This window comes from Xenia sp. Carnegie-2017, unplaced genomic scaffold, assembly GCF_021976095.1.
Source record: "Xenia sp. Carnegie-2017 unplaced genomic scaffold, XeniaSp_v1 HiC_scaffold_25, whole genome shotgun sequence".
NCBI lineage: Eukaryota > Metazoa > Cnidaria > Anthozoa > Malacalcyonacea > Xeniidae > Xenia > Xenia sp. Carnegie-2017.
In genome coordinates, this window is record NW_025813488.1 from 3,476,966 (window position 1) to 3,491,824 (window position 14,859).

Sequence of the window (14,859 nt, forward strand, 5' to 3'; positions counted from 1 at the left end):
GCAGTATCCCTGGTTATATTGAGATACAGTTTCTATCATTCATGAGCTGAATGTTGTGCAGTATCCCTGGTTATATTGAGATACAGTTTCTATCATTCATGAGCTGAATGTTGTGCAGTATCCTGGTTAAATTGAGATACAGTTTCTATCATTCATGAGCTGAATGTTGTGCAGTATCCCTGGTTAAATTGAGATACAGTTTCTATCATTCATGAGCTGAATGTTGTGCAGTATCCCTGGTTAAATTGAGATACAGTTTCTATCATTCATGAGCTGAATGTTGTGCAGTATCCCTGGTTAAATTGAGATACAGTTTCTATCATTCATGAGCTGAATGTTGTGCAGTATCCCTGGTTATATTGAGGAAACAATTGACTCAACAAATGCGTGAAGCGTGTCCCCATTTATTAACGATTGAAGTCAACGAAGCACTTCGAAAACAGCAATTACAAATGTTTAAAAGCTGTCACAAAAAATACGGCCACTAATCACCGTTCATAAAACTGCAGTTTAAATCGAACGTGAGTTGAGAAAATCACTAATAAATATCTCATAACGTTAATAGATGATACCTTTTTGGTAAAAGAACAACATTCTAGAAATTAACAGCAAGCTTTATTTTAGTTAAACAAAAGCACTCAAAGAATTTTTTTAAATTGAAAGAAAAAGTAACAAATTTCTTTCAACTCACACTCGACCTGTTTCAACAATCCACAAAAATCAACACGTTTAAAGTTCATCTATAAAAATCGATGAAACTTCCATCATCAACTCTTTAATCATAGTCAGCCCCAGGTCGTTCGTCCTCTTCTTCAGTACATTTATCGCACAGTTCATCTAAATGATTTAAGTTGGACGAGAAAAAATGTATCAGACATGAATATTATACAAACATTAAAATTGAAAACAATCTTCAGATGGACCAATGATAATGAAAATACAAACTAAAGATGTGACGGTAAGGAAAATCCTGTTTTAAAAACACAATCTTTAACTTACTCAGAGTATCACGGATTCTTTCCCAGCCTCGACGTGGGATAGTTACGCAGGCTCTGTAATTATTTGTCACCTTGATAAATTCAACAAGACTTGTTTAATGTTATCATGTAATTATCATTCTTCTGCCAGTGAAATATAGGTTATATGGAATTTGATGTTTAAACGTTTGTCAGCTATTGAAACACTAATTATTGATTCAATTTTTCTTACCTCTGAAAGTCGAACAAATACTCCACGAATGTTGCTGCCAACATCAAAATAAAATCGTTTCTGTTCAACCCGAACTTCCTTTGCTTCAGGTAAGTTCATTTCATCTTCCTCTGTCACATGATTGATTGATGTACATTTTAACGAATGAAATTTCTTTTTGAAATATTTTTTGCCATGCGGAGAATTTAATCGCACAATCGCAAAGATTTTAAAAATTTATGCTTGTTGGGCAAAGCAATGATAAATGAGAATTTCTGCATTTTTCTTACAGTATATTGAATAAATAAGATAGTAGTAAGATGCATTACCTTCATCCATACCAAATTCGTCAAGTATCTCCGATAAAGAATTCCTAATGTCAGCTATACCTTGAGCGGGAATAGCTAGTTTATTGCTGTTGTTTGGACCTGCATTCCACATTGCTTGGGCAAACTGTTAATAAAGTTTGAATAAATTTTATCATTCCTATGTTTTAACAGGAATACTTTTTCTCATTCTTACCCTAAGGAAATATCCACGTTTGTTTTGTCTGAGGTCAAAATGAAAACGTCTGTTATTCCTTTGCAAGTGATCACTAAATATATTTAAATGTAACTTCAACAAGTGAAATCAAAAGAGGAAGGAAAATATGTACAGTGATGTATTTGATAGACTTCATTTTAATAAACTAATCAGGAAAGTAATTCACACGAATAAAATAGGAATCATAATTATTAAACAACTATTTATTAAAATAAAATTCAAAATCATACAGTATAATACAGTTGGAGCCATAGAAGAGAATATTGAAATGAATACATACCTCTTAAGTGTTCGTCCTGGCTGATCTAAAACAAATAATCACAATGATATTTTTATAATTCATCATTAAATCAATACGTATATTGCTACTTTAAATCAACAAATTTTAATTTATTTGTTGAAAAAGTTGTGCTAATCTTTGAAAATATTTCAGTGAAATAAATAAGCATCAAATGATAGTTTTCTTGTTGTAAGACAAAACTTGGACATACATTTTAACTTCTTCCACAATAAATACTCATATTAATCCCAAAACACAACTGTCACATGTAACTACAAATTCCCCTGACACAATTGTATTGTCACATTCTACAATAGTGGAAAGTGAATGAAAATAATATTTAAAGATAAAAACATACCATCGTTTCCTGTTGCTTCACCAGCTGGATCTGAAATGAAAACAATCAAATAGTTTTATTTTAGTTTGAATAAATTACATAAGTAACACAAGATGGTTAGTGTTCCTTACCAACTCCATACCTAAAAATGTCACATTAAATAGAAAATTGTTCTATACAGGTAAGTGTTATTTGATGACACAAACTATATTATTTATATCTTACATCCTCAATAAAATGTTGTTTCATTTTTAAATTACGATTGTTTTTCAACTAGTTTAATTCACATTACTCACCAAGAGATGCATAATATTCAGCAAATGCAGTAAGTTTGTCTTTAACATCATGGATGAATGCCATTGGAATCATAACACGACTCTTAACTCGATTGGGAGGGATCTTAGAAAAGATAAGTTGTTTCAGGAATGTATCTAGAATGGTTTTGTAGGAGTGCTCTGTATTGGATTAGATGGCAACTTGTTGTAATAGCAAGTCAGACTTATTTTGTTGAATTTTATAACCTTTTTATTATGATTGGGAGATTGTTGTAAGTGTGACCCATTAACACAAAGTACACGCCCTTCCTGACTTCTCTGTAACCAAGGCTAGGAGGAGTACACACCCTTCCTGACACCTCTGTAACCAAGGCTAGGAGGAGTACACACCCTTCCTGACACCTCTGTAACCAAGGCTAGCAGAAGTACCACCCTTCCTGACACCTCTGCAACCAAGGCTAGGAGGAGTACACACCCTTCCTGACACCTCTGTAACCAAGGCTAGGAGGAGTACACACCCTTCCTGACACCTCTGTAACCAAGGCTAGGACAAGTACACACCCTTCCTGACACCTCTGTAACCAAGGCTAGGAGGAGTACACACCCTTCCTGACACCTCTGTAACCAAGGCTAGGACAAGTACACACCCTTCCTGACACCTCTGTAACCAAGGCTAGGACAAGTACACACCCTTCCTGACACCTCTGTAACCAAGGCTAGGAGGAGTACACACTTCTTTCCTAAGTCCATCCCTGAGTTGTTTAGAAGACACACAAAGTAAAATATGATAACACCAGCTGCCAAGAACATATTATCCAAAAGTAAATTGATTTGTTACCATAAATGTTAGCAATAATGATTTTTACAAGTCTTAAATGTCATCCCAAAAATTTATCACTTGGAAAGCAATTTTAATGGCTAAACCTATTGTAATTTATTATTTGAAGAAATTTTATCAAAAAATTTAATCTTCTCAAAACGCTAAAGAATTGCATCTAAAAATATTTTTGACAAAATTGGGATAGCTTTATTTAAAATTAATTTTGTAAACAATTAGCCCACCCACAACAGAGAATTTTAAGATCAAACCATGTTATGCAATGTGAATAATTAATTCAATGTGTTCATACAAGGTATCAATGACATGAGACTGACTCTCTCATCATTGGAATTTTACTAAATAGACATCCAAATTAGTAGAGTTAATCAAGTAGTCAACCCATCTTACCTTGATTTCGGAGTAAAGATTAACGCGTAAGATTAAAAACTTGCTTATTTCATGAGAAGTAACTTTAATCAAATACATGATGGAGTCATTTCAACGAAAAATTTTTTTAACAAAAACAGTAATGGAAATTTTACGAAAAACCTTTTTAATGAATTTGGAGCGGAAATGAATAATATAAAGCAAAACATAATCCTTATGCCATGGGTTAAGAGAGATAAATTTCAAGTAATTAAACATCACTTTAAGTTGACATGTTTAAGCAAATATGTCTTAAAAGTAAATTATTTAACACTCAAAAATATTTAGGTTAGTAAAGATTTCAAATGAGTGCTTTCTTCAAGCAGTCTTATAAAATGAAAGCTTATACAATCATTTGACCTTTGAACAAATTGACAATTTAGTGCCAACTTTTCTATTCAATTGACCAATAAGCCAAACTTCAAATGCCTCGGTATTTCAAAAACGAATGCCTGACATACCTCTGTTATCTTTAAAAACCTTCCACGGCGGTTTTCTTTAACGTCCAAATAGTACACTTTGGTTTGAATTTTCAACGACTTGGACGTCAATTCTTTGTTGTCGCTGTAACTCGAGAACCGACCAGCTCCTAACGCGAATCGAGAATAAGCGCATTTCACATTCATATCGTAGTAAAAGAAAGTCAGTACTTAAAGACAATATATATTAATTAATATAAAAAGGTTACCATCACTCCTAGCGTCTCCTTTCCCGTCATGTGAACCTATTTCATCTTGCGTCTCTCTTTCACCGTCATCAGCCATCTTCTTTCACCAGCCTTCTCCAACATCCGTACGCCAGAATGCGCATGCTCATACCTTTCATAAAGTTATGCGCTTTGCTTTGATTTAGGAGTATTTCATACAAAATACAACCTTCATTCAAAAATAACTATTCAAAATTATATTTAAGGTTGTCATATTTATGGGAAATTCGCTTTCCATCTAGCAAATTTTTGTCTGCCATCATAAAAATGTATATACGTATTTATGAGAATTTTTATTTTATCAAGGACTGCGCAGATTTTCAAAATGAACATCAAAAATTGAATATCAAAAATATGAACTCAAGTGACAAATGTATTAACAAGATACGTCAGAAAAAGTTTGTTTGTTTTTTTGTTAAACAAACATCATATATTTCAATGAAATGTTAGAAGTTGTTAGAAGTTAACGAGCGATTGTGACATTATATCAAACACTATATGTTGATCTGATAATAGCTTGCATCTAAATACTTTAAGCAAACTAACTTAAAAGCAGCGTTACTTAAAGACAACTGACAACACTAATTTTAAGCGTAAGAACTTCCCCTTCTCTCATAAACTAGTCCAGTAATTTCATCACTCTCTTACAAAATTACTACAGAAAGCAAAAATGTGGCTACGTTATGAGAAAATGTAGAAATTGAATGATTCTTCCCACGCAGATTTCTTAAACAGCAAAATATTTTTTTAAAAAATTAGGATTCATATTTTAAAAGCTCTGGTTACCCATTCTGCATGAATATATCAAAACTTAAAAGACAACTCCTGCTCACAAAATGGCATTTGCGTTTATTAGATTTTGATGAATAAGCTCCCAGGTTTCCAACAACCAGAAGGTAAGGCTTGTCCTAATTTACTTTAATGATCAACAACGATAATTCACCTTCGAAATTTGCTTTGATGATCAATGCCAAAAATTCACCCACGAAATCTTCTGTTGTAACAGCTACTTCTTCTTTTTTTGTAAAAGTCTCTGTGAGTAAGGATTTTTCGAGACAAGATGCCGTCCTTAATCTTCATCGCTGCTATTTTCTGTCAAATCATGGACATACAAAGTAGCAGATGTCGTTAAACCAACGTCATTTAATGTGATGTCCTTGTTGTCTCCTAGTTCCAGGACCTTACGTGGAAAGTTGCTAACCAGTTTAAAATCGTGCGGACATTGATCATTACAAAAAACGTAATGGTAGAGTGTCTACAATCAAAATTGAATTAATATCATTGCAACACTGTTATTGCCTATGTAGATCAAACATTCACCTGTAAACGATCCATTTTTAAAAATCGCCTGTCCATTCTCTCACCATTAGGTAAACGAACAACGATACAAATTGCATTTGAATCATTACTGTCAGGTTCTGGTGGCAGACTTGATGATAGTTCAGCCCTTTTTCTCGTAATTTCCTAAATTGAAAAAATGATTACGAAAACAAAAAATTATTGTTTTGATAATCATACACTATTAAGATACGATATAGCCACCATTATTTTGTTTTGAATCGATTCTTGTTTGTCTTTCTTTCTTTCTTCTTCCAAACGTTTCGTTTCTGCCAGTAAACTTTTTTGTCGATCCTAAATAGAAATGCACATTGACGAAAATGGTGAGATATAAATAGATAACTATGAATGAACACATCGCGCAATAAAACCTTTTCTTCATCAGCTCTGAGTGATTCAAGATAAGCAGCATCTTGTTCAGCTCTCAAAGATTGATTAAAACTTCTCTCTGCTCTAATTCATTTAAAAGACAGCAGTGCAAAGAATGGATAGGTTTATAACATTGCTAAGAATGTCATCAATAACTATTTCTTTATGTTTCATATAAAACTCAAGGAATAATTGCTAATAAATTTAAATATAGAAATAAATGAACAATTCTCTTGTACATCACGAAGAAATCTCCAGTAAATCATTTATAATACATTTTACTTATTTTTATTTTGGGAAAAGTCTAAACTCTAAACAATCAATATTTCTAATTGCTTTTTCTGAATACAAAGTTCATACGAACCTTTCAGCACGAGCTGCTATGATAGAAGGTTCGTTGTCATTCATTACTTGAGCAAGTCTTGCTATAAAATTATCTACATCCATCATACCTACAACATAGACCAACATCAATGATTAACATTACAATATATACTTAGATCATGTGAATGTGCAAAGGCAAGATATTTAAATAATGCTAACATACGACATAAAGTGAAAAAAAATATTGATGAATCTTCTATTCATGTAATGTGCACAGTTGGAAAAATCATTACAGCAAGATATTTTTACTGTGACAAATTAACAAATATGAAGAAGTTAACTATTACCTTGCAGCCTAGCCACAACCATCATTCTACTATCTCGTAGACATATTACTGCCATAAAAGGATAAGTTGTCTCACGGAGAGCACGTGATACTAAAATAAAACAACAATTTATACAGCTATATCTACTTTAGTACATCAGATATATACATATGTTTGTTGCAAGCTGGACTGATGAACTAAATTCTCATCACCTTTAAAATTAATGAATCTTTATACAAAAGATCTTAAATGCTACATTTGAAGTCAGTATAAATAAAGTAAAATTTCAAACCTCTACAGCCCTCTTTGCTGCTGACATCTACTGCCCAAAATAACATATTTCCATTTACATAATCTCGAATAGCTTCATTAGTTAGAGTGGATCTAAGAGTACAAAATTTCACCTTAAAGTCAACATGTTAATCAGAGAAACTATACAAAATGAATGACCTTATAATTACAATTGTCTGAACACAAATGTTCAAGGAAATAAGAAATGGACAAAATTACCTTAGGTTTACAGAGCAATATATTTTATCATTCTTGAATTGACAAATTTATAGATGTATCAATAACATGTAAAAGTGACAAATTTATTTTTTTTAATTGACTGTTAGGCTAAATTGTCAATATACATACGTAAATAATAGAATCAGAAAACACTGATGCAACAACACACATTGAAGCTCAAAAACTATTCATTTACAAAAAATATTTTCAATTTTGTACCTGCAAAACTGGTCTGTGTCATTATGTTCAGATGAGTGAAGATATACTAACAAAAATCTTAATTCTTTCTTTGCATCTTCAATCACCTGACTGTAACTGCCTTCATAAAATGTTGGATGTACTCTACCATATTTTGATTCAAAAGAGTTTTTGAATTTCATAATATCCTCTAATGGAGTTGTATCAACTGGAGAGAAAACAGTGAGAAATTTAGATAAAATTGCTAACATATGTAACTAAAGCAATGAAAGACTGAGAAAAATACTCACCACCAAACAATGCATGCCCAACTAAACCAACTATACAAATGAGATGTAAATGAGAAAATAAAAATGAAAGTATTCAAATTTCTCAATCAACAAAACTTTTTTAAGACCTATTTCCCAGTATTTATAAGAACAAGAGACAGATTTTTTCTTTGACTTTTCAATGGTAGAGAAGGAGTCAGTTGGAAACAGTCTACTCTTATGAACTTTCACTGGTCGTGGAGTCAATTGAAGACAGCCTGCAACTTACCAATAAATCTATAAAAATCTGACATAACTGAATATGTAAATGAAAATGGCATTGTCAGCATCGACAAAAGCCAATTACTCCATTCCTAAAACACAGAACAGCTTTTAAAGTAAGAATGTTCACAAGCATATTTGCATTTTCAACACAAAAACATCAACATTTTCTCCATTATTAACTGTAAGCAGCATGGTTAAAAAATACTATACATAACCACTTCAGCCAAATGAAGTTGCAATATAACATGTCTACAAGCTAAAAATCAAATTATACCATTGGGACAGGTTCTCTTGTCACTGGTTCTGGAGGCTCGTTGTTCTCAAATCTGAAACATAAAAATGAATGATGGCTTTCAAAATGCAAATTCTTATATAAAGATATCATGCTATTTAGATTTCATTAAATAAAGCACCAAATCATCAATGGAAAAATCCCCACCACTTGCAATCAATATAAATATTATCAACAAAACACAATATCTACCAATAAATTCATACATACTCCTGATCACTAATAGATAAAGGATCCTCTTGAATATCATTAAAAATATCAGGTTGACCTTCAGCTTGATTAAAAGCATCCTGCACAGCGATCTGCAAATTCCATTGATGAAGAGCTAAAAGATGCCGGCATCTTTCAAAGTCTTCCCAACCAGTAATGGCCTATCAAACAGGCATTTAATATTTCTACTTTAATCAATTCAGAAAATGTCGTAAAAATAGCCTTTGGAATCGTTGCAGTATAAAAATTCCAATCTAGATTATGTGATATATTTTAAATTAAAAATTAAGAATGAAACAAAATTGTAAAAAGCTAAAATATCAAGTAAAACAACAACAAACTTACAATAAGGACAATGTGAACACACCTGAAACTCAAGAAGAATACTTTCCTCTTCTGTTGATATTCCGTTTTCAACTTCTGTGCCATCTTCTGCCATTTTGAATACAAACTAGTTACCAGTCTTCCTGCAACACCACAAAGCAGCCCACACAGTTATCTACTGCCATACACAGTCATCTACTGTCGTACACACTCATACACAGTCATCTACTGTCATACACAGTCATCTACAGTCATACACAGTCATACACAGTCATCTACAGTCATACACAGTTATTTACAGTCATACACAGTCATACACAGTCATACACAGTCATCTACAGTCATACACAGTCATACACAGTCATCTACAGTCATACACAGTTATTTACAGTCATACACAGTCATCACTACCGTGAAATTGGCACCACATTGGCACCACATTCACCACAACATTCATCACCACATTCATCACCAAATTCAACTAAAATTTATCATTCAAAATGATAAATCGAAAAATCGTCTTTAAAACACGTTTTCCATCAAATACAACAGTAAAAAACAATTATTAACTGTTTATTACTATTTTACTGTCTTTAACCATCACAAAGAAAGTATAAAAGTCAACCCACACCACAGTCATCTTTAAACTCAATGTGAAGGAACAGTGATAGAGACAAATGTTTAGCACATCGAGGGCAAAACAATTTAGTGAGTTTCTTGATGCACAGTTCTTTCATTTGAAAACGCTCTTTGCAATGATCACAGAACGCTGCGAGAAATTGAACAGGATGACGAGGATCCACAGTAGCAATTTTGCCAGTGAATGATATATCCCCTGTATCACTTTAGTTGCTACGACCTGTGGTATAGGTATGGACTTATCAATGGCTCTTTCACAAACTTTTACTCATCATCAAAAAGTTGTGTTTGTTTACCTTTGAAGAAAATTTACATAAATAAAAACAGAGCGAAACAACTTAATCCCAGCTAATATCAACAAACCGATCGCTACAGTTTGGTAAAAAAGTCTCACAAAATTAAAAAACTCAATCTCCAGTTGAAGCACCATCCAAACTTCATAAAACACAACTCAAGAAATGTAATTTCGTACAAAACAAAACTGATAAAATACTAAAAGAAACACAAAGTGATATACAAATGAACGTTGTTCTAACGAAAAAATCTTACTATAATGTCCAGGAATTGATTGTATGATACCTGTATAGCGCTATGGCACTGGATAATGATCGCGTAAGGATTGCGTAAAAAAGTTAATATATTGACAAGGGGTCGATTGCAGAAAGGTTGTATAGATAGTGAATTGTATTTTTTTGAGTTCTTTAAAAAGCCTGATCTAAAACTCTAATTTAAACAAAATATCCTGTACATAACGACCTTCATAAACCACTTGAGACCATGTATCCATGCAGGCAACCGGTCCCCCGATCATCATGATCATTAGAATAAAAGAAAACTGATATGATAGACAAAACTACACCTTTCGCTGTGTTGATAGTTTAAGTAGAACGTACACAGGCTTTCCTTTCACTTTCCCACATTCTCGAATACAGATGTCATATTTTATATTTCTTATCTCTTTTGAAACAAGAAAACTTCTCAAGCGCTCTTGTTCGTCTTTCTCCGTGAGTAACTTAAAGGGATCAGTCTTAGTGAAAATTTTTGCAGTTTCGTCTGCCAACACAACATGGTAACCCACACCACAGTCATCTTTAAACTCAATGTGAAGGAACAGTGACAGAGACAAATGTTTAGCACATCGAGGGCAAAACACTTCAGTGAGTTTCTTGATGCACAGTTCTTTCATTTGAAAACGCTCTTTGCAATGATCACAGAACGCTGCGAGAAATTGAACAGGATGACGAGGATCCACTCTATCAATTTTTCCAGTTAGTGATATATCCGTATCTTCAATCTTTACTTCTGGCTCCTGATCACAATCGCATAATTTCTCCCTAATCATTTCGACATCTCGTTCTGATGTCTTCGAGGTTGCTTCGTCATCTACGATTTCAGAAGAAGATGCAACGATATCAGTTGGACCTACATCTTTGTTTGAAAAACGGCCAACTTCGTAGTACCACCACGAGTACCACGAACACGACATCCAATTTTTTAATTTTGCGACTTTATCTAAATCATCTTTCGTGACAGTCGGGTTACCAGCCTTTGAACAGACTGGTGGCACATCCTCGTCGCTTTCAAACACCAACCAAGGTGACTCAATATCGTATGTTCGTAATTGAGGCCGTAGTTCGTATTTATTTACACGCATTGGCATTTTTACAATCTGACCCACTTTGTTTATTCTAGGCATGTCTTCTGTAGTTTTTTGAAAACAGACACAGCTAACTGGTAGATATTCATCCGGAAAGGATTGATCTACGAGGGAAAAGCTTAAGATCATGTCTGTTCCTCTCGTTTTTCTTGGTTTATCCAACTTAAATACCACCCCAAAAACGACGACATCGCGATCAGTTAACTTTACAGATTTCAGGCTCTTGATTTCCTGTGTTTCCCAATTTGGCGGGAAACGATACTTGAAGACTGTATTGCTTAAAGAAATGGTTTTATTCATCGTCAACTATTAAGAAAGAGAATATAATGGTACATGATGAAAAACATTTTGAATTTAAGCATACAGTATTTTCAGGATTTAATATTGTTAGTATCAGTAAGTGGGCAACCATAAAATAACCATTTCAAACACAGGAGTAAGAAATTATCAAGATACAACCAGCTTTTCTTTTATATGCAAACCATTTTTAAATGGTAGTTTTAAAAATGCGATAATAGTGGCAATATCTACTAGTTATCGTAAAAAATGTTAAGAAAATGTATCTAGACACAATACATTTGTTGGGAAAATGTATTGTGTCTAGAAGTTTAATGGATAAGTCTGAATACTTTTACTCTTCATAAAGCCTTCGTCATTAACAAAAAATCAAGCGAATACATTCACAGTCTCCAGCAAAGGAAAAAAATTTTTTGTTCAGGGCCATAACCGAAATGTTAATTAGGGGAGGGTGGGTGTGTTTATTCATACATTCAGCTGTTCCAAACTGAGTCCTTCTCTGGAAAAGAATTCACTTTTAAAAGAAATCAGTTGGGTACAATTGAATACAAACTCCCCCTCCCCTCTGCATTAAAGTTCTAGTTACAATAATCAGCAAAAGTTATATACACTGTTTATACAATCCTATATACTCAATGAACAAAATACTAAAAGGTAACTGTGAAACACAATGACATTCAGTATATATTTGAGTGAATTTGATGGAAAGTTTGGGTAAAATAGTTACTTGATCAGTTCCAGCGCTTCATTATAGAAACACTGTACGATGTTTTGGCCAAATAATCTTAATGAAAGTGCATGACCAAACCAACTTATTCCTTCTCCTTATGCAAACCTTGGGGACATTTATGATAACTTTCACTAATCTTCTCCTCAGTTCCCTTAAAGGTCTCCACGATTTCCATAAGCCTGTGCTAACACAGTAAACATCTTTTATTTCTTAAGTACAAAACCAAAATGTAATAATTTTAATGCAAAATCATTGTACGTAAGCTGATAAAACAGCCATGCTAATTTTTTTTGTCGTCAAAAATCACTTTTTAAGGCATGTTTTTGTTGGGAACAATAGCCCACCTGGCTGGCATGGCTTTGAATGCTGGGTTAAGTTTTGATTCATCCATTTTATTTATGAAATCATTCCACTTATTCTCCTACCCACTAGTCTGCTTTTAACTACCAAGCATGTCTTGTCAAAAGTGAGACACAGCTGTTAAATAAGGGAATAATTCAAAATAGCAAACAAGAGCATGCTGTTGCTCTACCTTTTCACAAAATTAATATCTGTCACAGGCTAACAGCATTCTACAAAATTCATTTAATACAACTTCACTCATGCACACATGTCCACCAACTGGTTATTTTTATCCAGACTTACAGAGACAATGTGGAGAATTTGTGTTCATATGGAATAATTTCATACCACTAAACTGATATCTCGTATTGCTTATGCCAACATCTCAACAGGGATAGCTCGCATTCCATATAAAAACAAGATGGAAAACATACTAACTACTCTACAAGTTGGGATCTTGCCATAGTGTCATCATCTGGCTATTTTCTCAACCCATATAAACAGAGCTTGAGAATGGACATTTTTAATATCACCAAATATGCAAGACTGTGAAGAATTGCAAAATGAAAATAATTTCCAAAACTCATAAAATGATTAAAATGGCTGATTTTGTAGTGGTGGTTGGTCTTCAAGAAAATTGTCCATTTGTGAAAATGTTTCTCAATGAAGTCGGTGTCAAGTGTCAACAGTCAGGTGAATTTCCCTTGTGCAAATGATAACATTTTGACATGGAGATATTAAAAGTTATGACAAAATTATAGGCATCACATTTTTAAATGCTCTTTACTAAAGAATAGAGGGCCGTATTTATTTTTAATGAAAAAATATTTCAGAAGTATTTCACATTATTCGGATGGAGTATGATATACCCTGGCCAACGAATTCTTGCACTTCCAGTTTTCGAAGCATCAAGCACGTATTTTCCGCTCAAAATTGAGAATAAAATGAAGCAAATTTACACAGAAATAAACAAATATCCCTTACCAATTATGTTGACTCATTTAAACAAGTAAATTATCGACTTCTCCGAAAGCAACTTCAGTAAAAATTGGACCGCCATTTTGTATTCATAATTGTTTGTCTCCACCCTCACAAAGATTTCACCACCGTGAAATTGGCACCACATGGTGGGGCACCACACTCAACACAACAATAATCACAACATTCATCACCACATTCAACTAAAATTTATCATAAATTGAAAAATCGTCTTTAAAACACGTTTTACATCAAATACAACAGTAAAAAACAATTCTTAACTGTTTATTATTATTTTACTGTCCTTAACCTCACAAAAAATGTATAAAAGTCAAGAAATTGAAGAAAACACTAAGATTTATATTACAGTGTACTTTCCATTTCTCTTAATTAGCCTATAATTTAAAAACAGCACGGTAGAATTTTTTTAAACTTGGCCAGAATATAGATAATTATGTTGTCTAAAATATATACAAAATCTGGAGAGTGCACAAAAAAATAAGTTGTAGAAAATCATCTACAATTCGGATGACTCCGGTTGTTTAACAAAGCCTAATAAATAAAAAACTACACGGTAGAATCTTTGCCACTCTCCAGATTTGGGATATGTTATAGACAATAAGAATATCTACATTATATATACGACAAGTGCCAAAATTGTGCAAAACAGTCCTAAAAATTGAACAATAAAGGAAAGTAAACAGAAATGAAATTAGATAAGTACTTGTTCTCAAAAAATAGGTACGCCTGCGTACATTAATACTTCCTACTTTGCACAATATCAAACTAGTGACTTGCCGTATTCAACTTCCTTATTTTCTTTAACGTTGATTTACGATGTTTCTAAAAATGAGACCCTAAATGGGTCAATCTCGATCATCAAAGTTACCACGAGCATAACCATTTTGTGTAAATTTTCTAATAGATTTTCTCTAAAAGAATTTTTCGATTCCCAAGCTTAAACGACCTGTGGTGCCACAAATATAGACTTATAAACCTAAACTTTTCAAAATAAAATTTCTGTTCATCTTTGAGGAAAATATTATACAAAAGTGATAAAGACAACGTAAAAATACAACTTAATCCCAATTCCCAAGTTAATATAAATAAACTGATCACTACAGTAAAGATACCCACAAAAAAGTCCCTTTTGAAAAACTCATAATCCAGTTGACAGCACTATTCTCAAGCTTCGTGCAACCGGCCTCAAGACATAC

The 14,859-nt window shown here is 33.1% G+C and overlaps 3 protein-coding genes across 4 annotated transcripts; all 3 read right to left on the bottom strand.

The window, feature by feature from the left end:
• Nucleotides 1–384: 384 nt before the first annotated feature.
• LOC124453336 (transcriptional activator protein Pur-alpha-like) lies at nt 385–4,835 on the bottom strand. Its single transcript, XM_047004146.1, has 10 exons — nt 4,558–4,835; nt 4,331–4,458; nt 2,645–2,747; nt 2,370–2,399; nt 2,012–2,036; nt 1,711–1,783; nt 1,518–1,641; nt 1,210–1,319; nt 1,000–1,069; nt 385–837 (listed from the first exon to the last, which is right to left on the bottom strand). Exons 1-10 carry the CDS (start codon nt 4,631–4,633, stop codon nt 776–778), a joined length of 801 nt encoding a protein of 266 aa, XP_046860102.1. The 5' UTR covers nt 4,634–4,835; the 3' UTR covers nt 385–775.
• A 95-nt stretch (nt 4,836–4,930) lies between these two features.
• Nucleotides 4,931–9,213, bottom strand: LOC124453331 (FAS-associated factor 2-like). Its single transcript, XM_047004137.1, has 13 exons — nt 9,043–9,213; nt 8,676–8,836; nt 8,448–8,499; nt 8,178–8,262; nt 7,931–7,960; nt 7,662–7,848; nt 7,225–7,316; nt 6,954–7,043; nt 6,647–6,734; nt 6,285–6,366; nt 6,118–6,207; nt 5,896–6,039; nt 4,931–5,830 (listed from the first exon to the last, which is right to left on the bottom strand). Exons 1-13 carry the CDS (start codon nt 9,112–9,114, stop codon nt 5,645–5,647), a joined length of 1,359 nt encoding a protein of 452 aa, XP_046860093.1. The 5' UTR covers nt 9,115–9,213; the 3' UTR covers nt 4,931–5,644.
• A 345-nt stretch (nt 9,214–9,558) lies between these two features.
• Nucleotides 9,559–13,789, bottom strand: LOC124453451. Of its 2 annotated transcripts, none has more exons than XM_047004266.1 (3): nt 13,649–13,789; nt 10,498–11,601; nt 9,559–9,858 (listed from the first exon to the last, which is right to left on the bottom strand). In XM_047004266.1, the coding sequence occupies exons 2-3, from the start codon at nt 11,593–11,595 to the stop codon at nt 9,733–9,735; spliced, it is 1,224 nt and encodes a 407-aa protein (XP_046860222.1). In that variant the 5' UTR covers nt 11,596–11,601; nt 13,649–13,789; the 3' UTR covers nt 9,559–9,732. The 2 variants fall into 2 exon arrangements, with proteins under 2 accessions (XP_046860222.1, XP_046860223.1); XM_047004267.1 differs by lacking the exon at nt 9,559–9,858 and adding an exon at nt 9,875–9,934.
• Between the last annotated feature and the right edge of the window lie 1,070 nt (nt 13,790–14,859).